Genomic DNA, 19138 nt, shown 5'->3' with positions numbered 1-19138 from the left:
TCAACGCAGATCACGCAATTCACTTGCTGATGATCAGACCGAAGGCAAAAACCACTGAAACCAGTAAGAAGTGGAGATTGCTGTTATGTAGATCTGGCAGAGCATTGGCAGGGACGATAGCAAGTCTGCTGATTGTCTGTGGGTTGCATATTTTAGGCAGCCATTGAATGCACAAAGATTTGTAAACAAATATGAGAAATGAGGCCTTATTTTCATTTTATATTAACATGTCAAATTAGTTTCTGTCACTTTAAAATCTGGGGGTTGTTCTCTAAAACAGCTATAATTCATACAGTTCCCCTGAAGGGATTATAACACCCTCAAATTAAGAGTCAGTCTTTTAACCTCACAGTCATTTCATTTCAAGCCCATTGTGCTGGGGTACATAAAATATTTACTAAGTAAATGTAACTTGTTAGTACCCTCTCTAGATGAAAAATTCCCATTTTCTTTGTAGTCACTGGAATGATACTAATTTTAAAAAAGATGCTGTTTGGTTGAATTATTCAGCTTGTGATAATTATGTACCATACCAGCAAATTCTCCCATTTTCCTCAGGTTTCTACCATATCTGAAGGCCCTTTTCAGATGTGCTCCAAATGTAGTTGTTTCTTCAAGGAAACCTCTGTAATTTTGCCAGCCCATAAAGGAGTCAAATAAAATCAACATTAACGTCTCTGTTTGCTTGACATCTCCAAATTAGATTGTTGAACTTGAATCACACACCACATTGTCTGTTCTCTGCAAACTAGCAACCTAAAAGCTGCAAGGTTAAAAAAAAAAAAAAAAAAAAAAGACATTCCAGTGTCGGGTGGTCGTTGTGTGTTTGCCAGTTAATGTCAGTTTGTCTAACATATCACAGAAAGATAGTGGTTCCCTACAAGAGAGCAGAATACAAAGTACTTATCCTGCTGGGTTGTATCTTGGCTTTACTTGTATCATCATTTGTCTTCCTGTAGTCAAGTTTTTTGTAATTTGCTGTAGTAAATATATTAGAGTACAGTATGTCGGGCTAACAAGGTTCAACATTGTTGCACACTTAGTGACTTTCTGGCTAGATATGGTGACTTTAAGTAACCCCTGTAGTGACTTTTTCATTCAACCAATCAGCATCAAACTTGTATGAACCGTGAATGTGCTTATCTGATGACCAGTCACTGATTTCCATTGTTTGTCTGGGGAACTCTTAAATTTCTATTCTGAATGATTGAACTTTAGAGCCCCCCCCCCCCCCCCCCCCCTCTCAAAATCTAGCTAAATCATCTATAATCTAGTGCTTTAGCTTTCCACTGAAAATAGTTGGCAACACTGAGGGTGAAATCTTTTTTTAAATCTGTCTCACTGTGAGCAAGATTCTTTCTCTCCATGAACAGATTGGCAAGACTTGCGAATGGGTTTTTCACTGAGCCTCTTCCTACCATAACTCCATCTTAGAACATTGGGCTTCAGTCCTACTAATTGGTCATTAGATTGCCATGAAATGCTTGAGAGAAACTGCCAGAAAAAGAAAAAAAAAATTTTCTAGATATTGGATATTGCTTTATGGCCACTGAGAGGACCACAGTGTCTGGTTCTTTTTGGTTAAGTCGTGGGAGCTTGTACCAATTTCAGAAAAGCAGACTGTTTTGAAGAGAACAAAACTTTTGAGAAAAGTCGAGTTAAATCATAAGCGCTCCATGTCTAATGTAGTGGCAGAAAGCTTGTTTGTGCTTGAAGATTGTTACTGTACATAAAATTAATTTGACCTACAACCTCCATGGCAAGCAGACAGCAACACAGCATAGCTTTTGGTTGAATGGGTTAGAGGCATAGTGGTGACTTTGGTCATAGTTGTAGGAGATGATAGATGAATGAACTAATAAAACAGATTAACAAGTGAAGTACCACTTCAGACCACCCCTATGAGCAGTAAGGGCCTGGAAACCTGGCTCATAATTTAAACTGAAAGGACAGAATAAGTTAACAAAACTTGTGTCTCATCACGTCAGTCCTCTCCAAAATCTAAAGCAACTGGCTGCCTGTTATAGAAAAAAACCAATTTGAACTTGCTTAACATGGGTCAGTAGGTGACCCGCAGAATCAGCAAAAGGGAGTGCAACTTCAAAATGAGTTGAGTTTCATTTTGATGGTTGAGATAGGAGAGGATTATTGATGATCCATTGGCTCTGATAGTTCATTGGATCTTGTCTGCGTTTTTATGTCACTTGGGCTTTGGCATAACATTTGGGGTGAAAGTAGTTATCTTATCTGAACCCCCTGCCAGCTATCTCCCAGAACAGCAAGACCTTTAATCACCTGTCACAGTTGCTGTCTGCAGTAACTCCAAGGAAGCAGATAGTGAAGTTCTGGATTGGATAGAATGATGGTAAGTCACAACTATAGGGCAAGTTTTTATTGTGTTTATCAAATATGATAGTCCTGCCACAGGCATACAAACAAGACAGGTATTGACTGATATATAAAAGGCTGAAATATGTAAAGAAACAACAGTAACAGCCTGTTCTAACCCACAGCTTTTTACTTTTCTCCCCCAACCGATTCAAGGATGCATGGTATATCTTTAGCTGTTATATACTGGTATATAAAACACTTCTTGTATAGTATTCTTCTTTGTCAAAACTGATCTTGGTCTAGTCAGCCTGCACCAAGAAGACTTTCATATGTGCTTATGTAAATGTGTGCACACAACAATTTTCTCTCACATTTACTCTTTTCTTTTCGTAATCAACACTGTTTTCTGCAGAACATACTGTACATTATTAAATTACATTAAGCATATTGAACTTCCAAAAAATCCACAAGTGTTCCATGAAAAACAACCAAAACCAAACTAAAATGTAATCTATAATCAAAAACTTTTTAGTTTGCCCAAAAAACTTTCTTACTACTCTTCTTTCTGACCTTTGTATTTCAGCAGCAGTTTTAGGTCACACAGATTGCATCAAATGGCACCTTTAACACACTTCAACACTGCCTTTGAATGCAGCACGACATATGTGGTGTTTATCAGTACTGTTTGTAAAATATTGTCAGTTCATGATTTAATCCAAACATAGCCCAACCCTGCTCTATATGACACATTTTTTTTCATCACTAATGCGAATTCACTTGCGAATTTTTTGCTGATTGCATGTCTTGCTGTTGTGCTTTTATTATTGAAATGAACCTCATTATTATTTTGATTATAGAACACCTCTGAGAACTTGCGATACCTGCTTTCATGCAAAGGCCACACTGTGTTAAAGAAGCTCTGTATTCAGTGAAAATGATACCTTGGCACTGATTGTCCCCCTGAGGAAAATTTAATGACATTTACTCATAAACTATTTTCAAAAAAACATGGCTCTCTTACTTGTTGGAGCTTAATCTCCTACTCCTGTACTGACACTGTCATTTTTATTAACTTTCTCAGCCTTAATTCTCATTGTTGTGTGTGCCACTGTCTCTATAATAGCGTGAAGGAATTCAAACGCACCAGTTTTGGTGTGCTTGCTTGCCTCTGCCTCTTTGTTCACCACAGAACTGACAAGGTCAAATAAAGGCACCTTTAATTTGGTGAAGTGTAACTGAAGACTCACTCATGCATCACCCTCTATGTCCCCCGCAGTGACCTCAGGTGCCTCTTTTCATTCTTGCAAACTGCTCTGATATATTGAGTACCTGTTCCTTCAGATCTCCACTGAGAAATAGATGTTAGACAATGTTGAGGAAAAGCTTTTAAAAGCACGGAATCAGATTCCACAATTATTTTTTAGTTTAATAATTCCGGGGTTAAAATTATTCACTGTTCTTCATTGCATATTCCCTCTCTTTTCTTTGAAGCCTACTGACGCCCACTGAGGGCATTATAGTTTTTACCTTCATGGTTCACTGATAATTGAGTCGTCTTATGCAGACGGGCCAATAAAGGAATCTGACAAAAAACTCCTTTGAAAGTACAGTTCCCTGTGAATACAGAATCACACAAACAGGAGATGGAAGGCTAATTTTTGCAATTGATGATTCTCTTTCATAAACATTCTTTCATTTACCCGAAAGTTTCCATTGTTCAGACAAGACCTTTGTGGGACTATTGAAACTTTTATTAACAATATTTTACTTGTTGAACAGAACAGTATTGACGCCAAAAACGACTGTCCCTGGTTGAACTGTTGTTTAGTCACATATTTCACTCTGGCACAACAGTTTTGTAGTTTTGGCAGCGTGACCTCATTTAGACTAGAGAACAGTCAGTCACCAAAATTGGCTGCCCCAATTTTGCCAGCATGATTTTCCTCACTTTGATTGTAGTTGCATGCAGTCTGACACGGTATCAAATATAATCAGACACGTTTACAGGCTGAAGCTCATCAGGGATAGTAGATTTTTCCTCTGTTCTTATTCTTCATTTCAAGAGGGCATTTCTTGCTGATTAAACAGGAAGAAAGTTAACGATGACACTCAGAATTCCACTTTGCAAATACAAGTAGCAAATAAATGTATTAGATTATGCTCCACTGAAGTAATTTGTGAATCCATAAAATTGTGAAACTATGGTCAAGTGACAGAATTTGTAGACCATAACCATCCCTGGTTCCTTGTTATGTCTGGTGCGGTGGGAGTTGGTGTCTTTATTGTTAAATGAGCACAGTCGGCGTCGCTCAGTAGACTGAATCTGCTCTCCTTTTCCCTCAGCTGATTCAGCGGTGCTCTGAGCCCCTCTCCCTTTTCGTAACATGGGTCTCCCAGCCCAGCCATTAGGTCACAGAGCTGCCATGAAGCATGTAAAGAGTACGACACTGAGACAGTGGAATGAAGTGATGCTGGAGGAAGGGACAAAGTCTGTCGGCTTGCTTTGTGCAAAGGGACTCTGATAGGAATGTAATGTGCCTGTGTTTTGACAGACTAGTGCCTTGGACTTGCCATTTCTAAGAGTTCATTTTGAATATAGAAGCCTGGAATCACCTCTGCCTATACAGTAAAGGCTCCATACAATGTGCAAAATCACGGCTATGAATAGGTGTAAGAATCTCTATCTGAATTATCTTGGTAACGAGACAGGTTTGGAGGCGTGTTTGAGGCACGTTGCTTAGCACTGTCTTGCTTATCTGAGAAGAAAGGGGCCAAGGAAATTGCTCAGTCCACCACAACTATTTGATGGATTACCATGAAATGATGTGCTAGTTAGTATGTTAAGATGCTAAACTAAGATGGTGAACATTGTAAACATTATACCTGCTAAACATCAGCATGTAAGCTCTCTCACTGCGAGAATATTATCATGCTGATGTTAACATATAACTTGACGTTCTTGACACATATTTTTACTTGCTATCTTAAGGTGTTGAGTTACTGTCTGCTATAATTGCAACTGATGTATACGTTTCTTAACAGGGGAGTTGGTCAGTGACAGTTTGTCCAAGCTGAAATTAAATAAAGATATTCTGTTCTTGAAAAAAAAAACTAAACTGCAGTGCCAAATCTTCCATTTGCACCAAACAATCCACTTTTAACAGATAGGTCTGATAAAGTGGGTTCTTATCTTGTCAAAAGTGATAACATTGCGGTATCAAGTGATTGCCGAAATTTCAGAACAGCCATGTTTTGTTGTACTTTGTTGTACTTCTACTCATACATATGGACTGATCAGCACAGATTTTTGCAAGTGCTTGTGTGCCAGTTCTGGGAGGTCTGCCAGGCGGCATACAGCATGGACGCTTTCTCTCAGAGGGACAAAACGGAAATGACAAGGCAATCGCCATTCTGGCAGCGTTGCCATGGTAGCAGAGGCACGGCTGTTTATCCCAAGGTTAATGGGATGACACCTGGAACTGAAAGTACCATATTGAGAGAAACATGTGCCTGTTTTACTTAAAACAAGTAGATAAAAGAGTGGTGTCACATCACACAGAATTGAACCCAGATCAGGTCGGATTAACAAACCGAGTGAACATTACAAACATCACTCATTCTTCTCCTAGCACCGATGATAAATTGCTGAATGAAGGAATGATTGAATGTCTCAGAATCCTAATGCAGATGTGACATTTTGTCATTGGACCCCACTGCCATTGATCAGAACATGTTAAAGGGTTTGAGAACACTGAAAATGTCAGTTTCTTTTCCATTCAGCATAGTGTTTGGAAATTCATAAATTGGAAGTAATAAAATAAACAAAGAAACGCAGAACGTTTCTGAAACTGGTGAGAGCAGTCTATGAGAACTATGAGTTTTGCAAAGGCAGGGGATAAATTTAGGACTATGGATGTTTTAGCATCAAACCTTCATGAAACAGTCTCGGTTTCTATGTTTTGTACTGTATAGCTGTATGCTTGTTTTGCTGCTGCCACGTTTTTTGACCTGACGCCAGTGATATTAATATTAATGTGTAAACACACTGTATATCCACATGCAAATGGAACATTGTGCGAATCCTTCAAGGACACAGACTACACAAATGAGCCACTTTTTGCTCATCTCTTGTAATTAGAAGCTGCCACTTCCTACTGTAAACAGCTGACAAGATTAATCAGTCTGTAATGTTTATTTAGGCACATTTTCAGTCCTATCATGATTCCATCTGATTCCCATTCTGGAGAAACTTCAGTTTATTCAAAAGTAACTGTATCTTTACAGAGGTTACAAAAAAAAAACTCACAAACAACACGGAACAGTAACAGCATATAATGCAATCCAGCAAAAAACACGACAAGCTTGTGCCTCAGAGATAAAGTAATCACACCCCGCTTTCACAGTCTCAACAAATATAGAACATTACAAGCTCTACAAAGGTAGGATTAGTTGCAGCGCTGTGCCATTGTGTTGTCTTACACCTTTCAACTGTTCATGATATCGTATCTAACCTCTGTGTGTGTCTTTCTTGAGACTACAGATGATGCAAAGAGAGATAATTCACTCATTATATTTAGGTTAAAGCAAATGTAAAAAAAAACAAAAGAACAAAACACAAATCTACCTTCCTATTCAGGATTATGGCCATGATTCTGTTTTGTTACTTAGAATTGAGAATACGCTTTGTATTTTATGCTGACAATCTTTTCTTTAAATCATACTCTACCACACAGTCACATCTGCAAGCTGCTGTGTAGAATTACAGTTTGCTCCCTCTGGGCATTTAGTATGGAACAGCTGGGCATCAAGTGCTTTGGTTATAGTTGTAGATACAGAGGAACTGGAGACAATTTCGCTTTTCTTTTTCCAGCGTGCAACTGGTCTACTGGTTTCAGTGATTTCACTTCACTCACTCCCTTTCAATCACCAAGCAAATCACGGATGCGAGCAGTGATTGAGAGATCTTGAACCAGGCTAAGTAACTTCTATGGAGGAGATGAATTCTTTCGGCAACAATGGTTACAGATATACTCAGTTAAATGTTGTAATATCTCTGGAAGGTGAGCTGCCATACGAGTGTACGTCATTCATCTTTGTCCATCATAAGCTTATAAAACTATCAGTATCCTGCATGAATGACCTAATCGCTCTTATAAAGTATAAAGTAAATAGAGTTTAAGTGTGTCATGCAGCCCAGTGTGTGAACCATTCTCTCAGAGTCATATGCTAAATGTAGCTACAAATGTGGCATGTAATGTTTTAGAAAACACATACTTATTTTAAACTTGTTCTTTTCAGCCTGATAGAACGGCAGGACTGCGGTGGGAACGGCGTAACCACTAGGATTATAGTCATTCTGATGGATGGCAATGAGACAGATTAATCGACTGCTGTGCAACCCTCACTTATCTGATTTTAGCGCAGCTCCTCCCATTCTGTTCTTGAAAGGCAGAATTATCTCTCTAGCAGTAAATGAGATGTAATGTGTGTTTGAATGGAAAATTAGCAAAAGATTACACTTTTTTTCTAGTTACACTTTGAATAAAAGTGACCTGTTAAACATATGACTGGCTTCAGTACAATTTACTCATTACGTTGTGTGTTTCTGAAGTGATAAAATGACATATTTGTATGTTTGCACAGGCCGAGCAATAATAAATCAAGGGCTGTTTCTTTTGTAACTTCCTTTTATTCTGAGTGAACATCTAATCTGTCTCCACACAGCTGACCTATGGAATTTGTTGTTGTTCTGAGATATGTCAGTCAAGTTTTGTGAAAGCCTATATATCTCAGCAACATCTGAGAAGGTTTTTGTAGTTTGCCACAATTCACTCAAGTGGAGAAAGAAGAAAAGCAAGAAAATAGGGATTGAAATTGCCCACTGGAGAACTGGAATAGTTCTCAGTGTTTTTTATTGTTGGTAGCCCACATAGCACTCTTTGTTGGTAAGGGAAATGGCAAATGTTTGAAGCATCTGGAGGCATTGTACTTCAGACAGGTCTGCCAAAGAGAATATATATTTTCTGCAAACCCAAATGGGATGGAAGTAAGTCATAACCAATTGTACAACTGCCTCAAGTGTGTACTACTTTATCAACAGTATTTCCCAAAACTGTAAAGCTAACCCTACTCGGTTTCAATATGAGCTTTAATATTTGTCCTAGAAACATTCAGAGACATTCACTGAAAGTTAATACAACTGTGTGGGTATTACACATGAACTAATACAGCTTGTCTCACAATCATCATTATGTTGATTAATACACATTATATTTCAAACAATATTTTATCTTTTTTTTTTCCACATTTGGGTAAGTTATGGCATAGAAAAGAATTCCTTGTTGGTATTGAATGGAATTAAGTCACATGGGAATCCCACTGCTGTCCTCTCTCTGACCTGCTAGTTTGGGCTTTAGCGCAGGATTGGTCTGTCAGCTCCCAAGGCTGACACCTCCCTCTCTCTAGCTTGCTAGATCTTTGACTTAGGAGACTCCTAAGATCTCCCATATTGATTTTGGTGTTGATTCTCAGTGAGGTTGGCCTTAGAAGCAGGGTGTTTATATGACAAAGAGTGAATGGCTGCAGGGAAGAAAAATTGCTTCATAGAGCTTTAACCTTTAAGCAAAGTATTGTTTAATTGATCTAATTGAGTTTAACTGAGCTTCAGACAACTTCCGTATCGACGGCAAGGTTATGGCTAACTTGTCAGCAGTCAAATCAAATGGAAGGGAAGAGAGAAGATAAATATTCTTAACACATTTTTGTACACAAAGCACTTTTTATTTGAATATTGTAAACATTCCCTCCATTTTTTTGGTAAATCCCTTATGTGCAAGCTTCTTTTCTTGCCTTATAGTATTAGTATTGCATTCATAATGGGCTCTGTTCCAGGATATAAAATATTGGACTTGTACAGACATATTGGTAAGTATAAAGCCATGACTGACAAATTTAATCCTGGCTGCTAATGCAGTCATTAGTTAGAAATGCGGCTCAAATCCATTCCAATATTTGCCTGCAGTTCAGACCTTATAAATCCATAGTCTTGCAGGTGGTGTTAAGAAGACAACCGATGTTAATTTATGTCACAGGACAAAACTCATAGTGCAATCTTTTCTCAACCTAGTGGCAAATTCTTTGGAGAGCTGGATGAAACGATTCCTGTTTGTGTGTCTGCACACCCCACGGTGCATGTTTATGGTTGTTGTCTGGGTGACGTGGTAAAACACTGGATATTTCAAAAATAATCCTGAATCACGCTGTCTTTTCGAGGGACTCGTGCACAGTGTCTTTGGCTGCAAGGTGTTTATACATAGCAAGACATAAAGCCACCCTTGATCCAGGGTGTTTTCGTAAAGAGAAGTTCTCATATCTTTTTCATGAGCCAGTAGTGGAGTTGCCCTATATCTGTAGGGAATGGGATCATGAATATTGTGTTAACCCAGAAAAGTTAAAACCCATGCATGCTTCGTTGTTCCCCTGATCCCCCAGCTTTTGTTGTTGCCTTGGCCCATTGTACCCGAGAAGAGATCAAGGGGACCCCTGTCGGTTGTGGATTATTCCTTTGTAGAAGCGCCACTGTAGGGGATAGAGGATTAAAAGAGCAGACAGTGGATGGGGATTCTACAGGAAGTTAGTTTGCAGCACACAGTGCACATGAATTGTTTAAAGTGAAGTGTTTTCTATTGAGTAGCCTGTTTGGTGTAATGTTGTTTTTTGTTTTTTTTAAACACATCAGAGGCATTAATTCTCTACCCTTTCTCAGCACAATTTCAGTAGGTGTAGCACTGTAGGAATATGCATCATTTAGATATTTATATCGCATATGAACAATTAACGCTGGAATTGCCTGTAGCCAGATGATGAATTCTCATTGTGTTTACATGTTTTCCCAGCTGTTGGGGGGGGGGGCTTAGAGGGCACTGCAACCGAATGAATATAAAAGAATCATTGTCCTCTTTCTCTCAATTTCCATTAAGGGCATATTGAAACCTTGTTGCTGCTGGAGCAGTAATATTGTCAATGTTTTTAATTGTGTGGGTGTGTGTTAGAGCCACTATCCTTAGATGAAGGTGATTTCTGGGTACTTCTGGGTTCTACTTTTTTCATAGGTTCTTGTGTCTTCTGTTCCCACAGGAAGCCACGGACCTCGAGGCTGGGTGGCCTCATATCCAGAATGTGCTGCGAAGAACCAATCACCTGTGGACATCATAGATGAGCAAACTCTGGTTTCAGAGGAGTACCAGGAGCTGGTGCTTGACAAGTTCAACACCGAGTCCTCCAACCAGACCACCATGAAAAACACTGGAAAAACAGGTCTGCATCACAGAATTTGTTTTGTTTATGAAATGAAACTTTATTTGTACAGCAGCTTTTAAACAGGTTAGTGCAGTTCAAAGTACTTTACAAATGACTTATAAGCTGATGATACAGTAAGATGGTACAAATGTAAAGAGGAGAGTTATTCACAGCACTAAACTCACAGAAATAATGCAATGAAGACTTCCAAAATTCTGATTTCTTTAAAGTAATGATTTTCAATCGTTGCAAATGATGCTGCGATGTGTAGGGCGCAATATTCCTATTTAACGTACCGTGAGATAATAGAAATTTGTCAGTTGCCTTACATTTGAGGTAAGTATCCCTTTAATACATTTTGCCTGCTGTTGTATGAGACCATTACAAGCAATGCTGCGGAAAGACCTTACAGCAGTATAGGATTTACAGGATTTTTGTATCACTGCGACAAAGTAGCTCAATTTTCCAGGTATTTAATTCACAGGATTGGTTCAAGCCATGTGGTAATTTTATCTATAAACAGATCTGAAATTGAATTTCCAGTCTACCACTGCAGGTTATGTACTGACGTAGTAATACAAAAATACGTATGCAGTGATTACACTTCACACATAGAAATTATAAACATCCCCACTTCACAGATTTTAAGTAATTCTAAAAGTAAATTTCAAAACCAAGCTCTGGTGTTTCAGTGAAGCACATAACAACTACACATAATAGTACCAGCCTGCCAGGATTCTCGTAAATCAGTCTGTGGTTTTAGTAATTCCTCTATTATTTGCCTTCATTGTACTGTGCCCCTGCTCGCTCCGTCTCTCACCATCCTCTTTGTATGCAGCCTGCATGTTTACAGAAACATTTTGAAACTCACTTGTTTAACTGCTACTTCAAACTATTGCCAATTGTTTTGTTTTTTTTTTTTTCTGATCATGAAGTCTATGGACCGTTGGTGTGAAAACCCTGACCTTAATTGATCTCCTCTACTTTTGGTGTCGTTTCTCTCGGAGAGTAATGTCATATTTTGCGTTTGATCATAATGAGAGTTGTTAGCCTCCATGACAACCAAGGCCACTGGGACAGCTGAGCAATGGTCCGGGCTGCTTATTTACAAAGATGGAAATAACACTGCCGGCTGTAATTTTGGGCACATACAGTACAGAGGGAATTTTTGATCGCTAAGCACTGTGAAAATCAGGAAAATGGAACCATGTTACCTCAAAATATTATTATGCAAAGGCTATTTAGAGGACGTCAACTTAATATTTAGCAAATTCAACTCTGTGTTGGGAAATTGATTTAATATTAGTTTGTCCTGGTGGTTTATTAAATTGTAGTTTGGCAGTACTCCCATTTGCTTTTGGAACTACATGACAGGTAGACTTTATTGATCATTGCAAAATATAATCTTTTATTAAATGGTAAAGAAATATTACATTGCCAAGATAAAATAAAACACTTTAGAAAAGGCGTATTTTTGAAAATTTAACAACTATAAATAACATTTAAAGATGGTAAATGAACAGTCTGAACAGTTCAATTATGGGTGGATGGATGAATAGATCACACATATTGCACCTTGACATCAGGTTTGCTAAAAAATAAAGTTTTCAAAGTTGAGAACAAGGTCAAAAGCAGTGTATAGACTTTCCTCAGTCTTTACTTCTAATGTTACTTTTGATTCACTTTACACTTGAAATGTGGATGAACATGTCTGAAGACTGTATTTTTAAGACAGTGTTAGGTATTGATCCTAAGAGGAATTTGTCCTTCATGTTTTTGGAAAAGTGTTTCAAAGTTCTGAATGTGATGTGTTGTTCTCCAAATGAGTCTTTGGCCTTCGGAGTTGTCTTTTGTTTTCCACATCACGATTTATTTTGTGTTTTGCCAAATCCACCCTCTTTTTTTTCATGCTCCCTCCTTGACAATCTCTAGTTTTTGAATTGTACCTAAGCTGGTGAAAATAACGTCAATTGTGTGTGTGATCCTCAGGAGCCATGCAGAGGTCTGTTAATAACACTTGACTTATCTAATACCTGACTGCTGTCAGCTATCGTGTTTTTTTTTTATTTTTTATTTCATTGTGCATTATGAAATTCAACCATGCAATATATCTCTCTCATTTAAACTGCAGTGTTTCACTCATCATATTGCTCTTTGTCCATTCTTCTACAGTATATTGTCATGAGACTAGGACTACTTGTCTGGGCCCCTCAGTCACTTCTTTCCATGCACTGCTACAAAAAGAGAAATGTTCAAATGTTTAGTTTCAAAGGTATAACCTTCAGTCAGAAGGGCACTGGAATATGAACACTTTACACGTATTTATGAGTTAAATTTGCACAGCCCAAAAAATTGCTCATACTAATGCGATCTAGCTGGTTTCATCAACATTTGATTTCCTCACTGTTGATTTAACGTACAGTGTATTTGACATTTGCAAATTTTAGTTTGTTTGGTAATAATTTGTTCCATCTGTCAATAACACTCACATTTTGTCAGTTGAATCTTTCAATTATTATCATTATTATTATTATTGATTTATTTTTTTTTTTTTTAATTGCATTGTACACAAAGTAATGCAAGACAACAGCACGACATGCTGTGAACGTTTACAAACTGAGTACTGTCTTGCAATTACTGAACTACAAAACCAGCTATAGGAACAAAAAAGGTAATGGAAATCGAAAGAAGAGCAATGCAAATCATTTCTGACACTTCCAATGCTCTCAGTTCTGATGTTAACTGTTAGCGAAGTCAGTCAGCTACTTTCGAACCAGATGCTGGTGCACCATCCTCTGTTTTGTCCGACAGTATTGTCAGTAGCCAAGCAGTAGAGGCGCTCCGTGGTGTCCTATGATTTTATTACTTAACTGTGAAAAGGACACACCGTTTATTTCTATGTTTCGCATCATAAATTAAGATCAAAGACATTAAAATGCGAGTCATACAGATAAAATATTACTCATGCATGCTTTTATAGTACCGGCAGGCTACTATCTGTGTGGAGGCATGATTACTGTAGCTCATAAGAAAATTACAAATAACACAATTAAATTGCTGAAGTCGACCCTGTGCCTGTGTTGACTGACGCACATCAGCATATCTTTTTTGATGCTGCCCGTAGGGGGTGCTGAAGTCCAAATGTTCAAATCCTGCACACAGTGGGCTTTAACTTCATACTATATAAAAGTCAATGTAATTAAGAACTGGGTGAAAAGATCTTAAAAGTTCATTGCGATTGATTTCACAATTTTCCCTTGTGCCTTGACCCGCTTTGAGATGGAGCTGATTGGCCGCCATTCAAGCCGCGTTCCTCAACAAAACATTTCTCAGTAAAATTTCAAACAACTCTCAGCCAAATTCATGAGGAATCGGAGGACCCAAGAGACATTTGCATTGATCAAGGATTTACTTTCACACATACTCCTCTTCTTTCACAGGCTGTGATTCAAGGTCTTTTTGGCTAAGCTTCTAATTCCTGCTCTGCTGTTGGATGGTTCAAACACACCCAGGGCCGCATTTCTAATGAAACTCCCAGGGCCGGCCAGCATCCCCTATCCTTGACTTTCCTTTTGCTGCACATAGGATTACACTACGTCAACAACAGCAACAGAAGGGATTTATTATCATCTCTGTAAATGTTTTGCGTGTTTGCAAATGAGTTGCGCAATTATAATCATGTGATGGGTAGTTCTTTCCTATGAAGACTGATTTTCACTTTGACCTGATACGTTCAGTCTTGGAAATCTCCTGCATCTAAGACCTTTTCCTTCATGCTGTGGGCCATCAGCTTAAGCAGCACTGGCACGTTAATACTGCTGGCAGATTCTTCCTTGCCTCACGACAGGGGCTCAGCTCATCCCTCATCACACGAGGTTCTCCTCTCCACAGATCTCTGTCTCTCTTCCCTCTTTTTTCTCTGGATCTCACACTTGTTTTCTTCACGGTTTTTCCTGCTATCCATCAAATGATGATCTGTTTCTGTTGCCTTGATTTCATCCATTCTCTCTACACAGCTTGTTCATCATGTCGTCTGTGTTTACTGACAGTCTGTGTTTGCTTGTACACGCTCATCCTCTTGGTTTGCTTTGTGGTATGATTAAAAGTGGGCTGTCCTCCAGAGACTCTGACTAAATCTCTCTGTAACGAGGGGGGGTAGATCAGCCGACAGAGCACCGGGTCTGATCTGGCTAATGATGTCAAAATGTAGACATGGTTAAGGGTTGCAGAAACATTAACGTGTAACCTCGGCCAGGACACCAGAAGGATGATAATCTGCCATGTCATGATGGTGTTTCAGATGCTGTAGAAAAACTAACACAGCTCAAACTCACCCTCACATGACGCTTCTGAGTACATTTGCAAATGCTGGCTCCCACAGAAGCAGAAAGACTGAAGTTTTAAGGTGAATCCATATTGCTGTAGCTACACGAAAACCTCATACCAGCATTAATGTCTTCAGGAACAGAATCGTGTGCTCTGCTATGAATTTTAAAAAGTGTATGACCATTAAAAACCATTGCAGAAGCTGTGTTTCAAAGGTGCATGGTGAGAAAGAAAAGATAAAAAAATATATATATACTTTTTTTGGCAGATAGCATGCAAAGCTGAGGTGTTTGATATGGTCATATTTTGGTGTCAGCAAAAACTAAGATATCTTGCAGAAGTAGTCATTTTTGATATACTGAGGTTAATTGACGGCTTATGTCTGCAGAGTTTAAGTTTGCAGAAACTCACACAGTGGAGATGTATTTATACTGCTTCACAGAATCTCAGGCTTCTGATTGGCAGTTAAGACAAGTTTGGCGAAAAACGATCTACTTTCTACTGTATGAGAACAATCTAATAGAAATATCAAGTTCATAGAAAGACTGACAGAATAAGCAAAGTCATTTTGTACATCTGAATAGTTAAGCTTAGTTTAGTTTTGAGACCAAAATTGTGTCCCTCAGTATTCGAAGGAGGTGCTCATAGAAATAAAATTAACTAATTTCCACTAAAACTTTATAATGATAGCGACCTGAGGCTACACAAAGCAAATGATGTTCGGTAGACGTGTAATTTAAAGTCTATGAAATTGCACATAATAATGTTATATTTCCATCACAGCCTATGAAGGGCCTGAAAATAGGATACAACTTTTTCTTACATTGATGGTTACACAAATATCAAAAATGTAGTTGCACATAAACTCTTTCAAACTAATATTTTTAAAGTCATATTCTTGTGCACTCTTTATGCTAATAAAGCTCAATTACTGTTAATATTACTGCATTACATTCATGCAATGTTAGTAAGCAGTAGCGACAACACATAAAAATACCACAAATATAAAAGGATAAGAGCACATTAACTAGTTTTGCTTTAGTTTTTTGAGTCTGTGTTCAAGGCAGCTTAAGTAAAATCCAATTTTATCAACAAAGGAAAAGGAAATGTGGAGTTTGCACAATTCACACATGCATTAAATATTAAAAGCAGTCAGAACTGCTCTGTCGTCTTTGCCAATTTGGACTGCCACAGCGATGTTGCTTAAGAGTCTGTTCAAGTTTTTAGGTCAGATTGACAAGTATCATAGGAGATACTGACTAATAAACTGATTAATCAGTGTCTGAAGCAGGTAGAGATGGTATTGTGTCATTCTGTTAGAGACAATATTCAGATTATGTTTGATATTTCAAGAGATGACAAAATGCATAATCTCAGGATCAGGATAACTATGAACATGGCAGAATTTAAATTTGTTATTTTGAGATAATTGAGCTATCGTTACAAAAAACAGATGAGAAAATAGATAATGAGAATTAAGTTCTGATCTTGAGATAATAAATGTAAAAGAATACAGAGCTCTAAGGTTCTGTAGAAGAAACAGTTCTGTGACGACTAATCTCCATTTTGCTGCAGTTGCATGAGTATACTTAATTTTCCTATTTTGTTTGATTACATCTTTTTTTTTTTAACTCCTTTTTGTCTACAGTTGCTGTTCTCCTGAAGGATGACTACTTTGTAAGAGGTGCTGGGCTTCCAGGCCGCTTTAAGGCTGAGAAGATGGAGTTTCACTGGGGCCAGAATAATGGATCAGCGGGCTCAGAACACAGCATAAGCGGCAGAAGGTTCCCTGTGGAGGTAAAAACATCCTGTCGCTACACTGCTCTTTGACAGATGTGCAATATGGGGCCTCAAGGGTCAGCGCTTAATGTAGGAGAATTGGCAAGTCACTGTAGTGTTTAGATAGATTACTTTTTATGGAGAACAATAAGTTAATAGTCTTCCTGAAATCAAATCTAGCCATCTGCATATTGGAAATTAATATATAATTTAATTAAGAGCAACAAAAAGAAAAGTAAGGCACACTTTTGCTTGTAGATTTGACTGAATTCTTTGTGCCATGGATTCAGTAGTGCTTGAAATATTCTGCTGGTATTTTAGTCCTCACAAGTTCCACAGTGTCACAGAGTTGGTGCAGACTTGAGGCAGCACACTGACGCTTCTAAAATCCAGTTTCAGCTCCTCTCCAGGAAGCTCTAGTGGGTTGAGGGCTGAAAAATTTTCAGACCATCAGAGAAAGCAAAATTTACTTTGGTCAATAGCTATTTTTAGGTAAACTCCAGCTTTCAAAGGATGCTGAATAATGATGCTTAGAGATTACAAATCTACAGAGTAGAAAGCTTTTTTTTACAAAGTGGGGGTGTGGAGTTTGACAGAGGTGGAATATACCAGTCATGGTGTAACAAAAAAAAACAAAAAAACAAAAAAACATTTGAGTTGTATTATGGGAATTGTAGGAACCAGTGTCTCAAAGTTCCTTCAGACACATTTGAAAGTAAAAATACTCTTCTGTGATTAATATTTTGTTTAACATGGTTTCCCTGCATAAAGTGTAAAAAAAAAAATCATTAAAAAGTGACTGGAAATTCTGCCCAGATCTCGTCCACCTCCCACCACTTCTGCTTGCGCTGGGGTTGACCAGCGAAAGAGCAGTGCTCACCAAGATGGTTAACTAGCATTACAGGAAACATCGGAGGGGTTCAGCCATACATGTCTGAGCCTCAGGCAGACCCAGACTCAGATAAGGTGTCTCTTGTGTGCCGAAATTGTTGACGAGCAAACAGATCAGAATGGTAAGTGTAGTTAACATCTTGTTGTTGATGTTGTTAGCTTGTAACTGGCAGTGGCTGACACGGTGTTAGTTGTTATGCTAATGCAAACTCATACTGTCTGTACTGACAAGTATGCTCTGTGCTGGAAGTTTCAGGTTTCTGACATTGGTTCATCGCAGTTCCAAGGCAGAAATACTCAGCCATGGCATTGAGTACTAAATTCCAGCCTTTAAAACTGTCTTGTGAATTCCTTTGAGAGTTTATGGAATGTGCAATACAAAATTAATTACCCATTTAAAACCTTAAGACTGGAGGTTTTTGAGATCAGTAACGTGTTAAACATTTATGCAAGACGAATTATCATTTAAAGAGTTAAACAAAGGACATGCATTTTACAAAAATACTTGCCACATTAATATTCAGTTATTAATTGGAATACATTCAAAACATATTTGATATCTTTTGATTCAGTGGCAAGGTTATCATGCCAATGAAAGCTGAGCGAAAAGTGTGGACAAAAAGAAAGTTTTGTAGTAGAGTTTAAATGAAATGAGTTTAAATGAAATGAACAGTGAAGCTGTTGAAGTTGGTACTTTTCTTGCTCTTGAAATGTTTTTCGCTCAAGGTCACAACAGATTTATCAATGCCATTAGTGCCAAAAGACAAAGAGCAGGCAGAAAAAATAAAGGGAGAGCAGACTGCAAGTAATAAAGGGAAAGTGGGAAAAAAATTGACATCACCAACTCTTGTAGCACAGATATAAAGGGTATTAAGTCTGAAACCTTTTGGTATTATTTATTCTGGCTCGTGGATTAAAGCAGAAATCCCACTCTTTTTATGTGGTGCGGAGAATGAGTTATTAGTGCCTTTCAAATTTTTATCATTTACAATGCCATTCCTCATTATCTGAAATGAATTTGAAAATGTGTCATACTTTTTACATTTTGAGGGGTAATATAAAATGTTTGTGCCCCCTCTATTGTCAAATAATTAGTGTAAATATAACAGTGTATGGAAACAGGAAAGGCTGTCAGTGTGTTTCTCTGTCCTATCTCCAAACACACAGCTAGAGTCCTCCTGTTTTTGTTTCTTGGCCCTGTTCTTTGGAGCCCTCTCTGCAGGCGCGGCTTTTGATGCTGAATGGCTGAGTAATTAGATTTATTTTTTGCCACATCATTTTGTGTTCAGCGTAGTGTTAAAGGGCACCAGATTATATACAGCCATTACAAAGCTATTGTGCATATGGCTCCTTTGATGGTGTGCTTCTAAATAAGATGATGGAATTCACTTTAATGACCAATTTGAGCAGCCGTTAGAAAAAAAGCTGAGCAAGAACAAGAAAACTGTCCCCTCCAGATGCATTTATAGATGCAAGATTTGGATTTGTATCTTAGCATGTAGTTGTGTAAAGA

General features: G+C 38.1%; 1 protein-coding gene across 1 annotated transcript in view; it reads left to right on the top strand.

Moving 5' to 3' along the window:
• ca16b (carbonic anhydrase XVI b) overlaps positions 1–19138 on the top strand; it is a 103192-nt gene that overhangs the window by 40133 nt on the left and 43921 nt on the right. Inside the window, exons 3-4 of the mRNA XM_041033779.1 lie at positions 10468–10647; positions 16604–16752. Coding sequence (XP_040889713.1) covers positions 10468–10647; positions 16604–16752 — 329 coding nt within the window. The remainder of the gene's footprint in view (positions 1–10467; positions 10648–16603; positions 16753–19138) is intronic.

The sequence above is a fragment of the Toxotes jaculatrix genome, chromosome 3 (assembly GCF_017976425.1).
Source record: "Toxotes jaculatrix isolate fToxJac2 chromosome 3, fToxJac2.pri, whole genome shotgun sequence".
NCBI classification, from domain to species: domain Eukaryota; kingdom Metazoa; phylum Chordata; class Actinopteri; family Toxotidae; genus Toxotes; species Toxotes jaculatrix.
The sequence above is the reverse complement of the archived record's forward strand: the minus strand, read 5'-3'. Positions and strand labels throughout refer to the sequence as shown.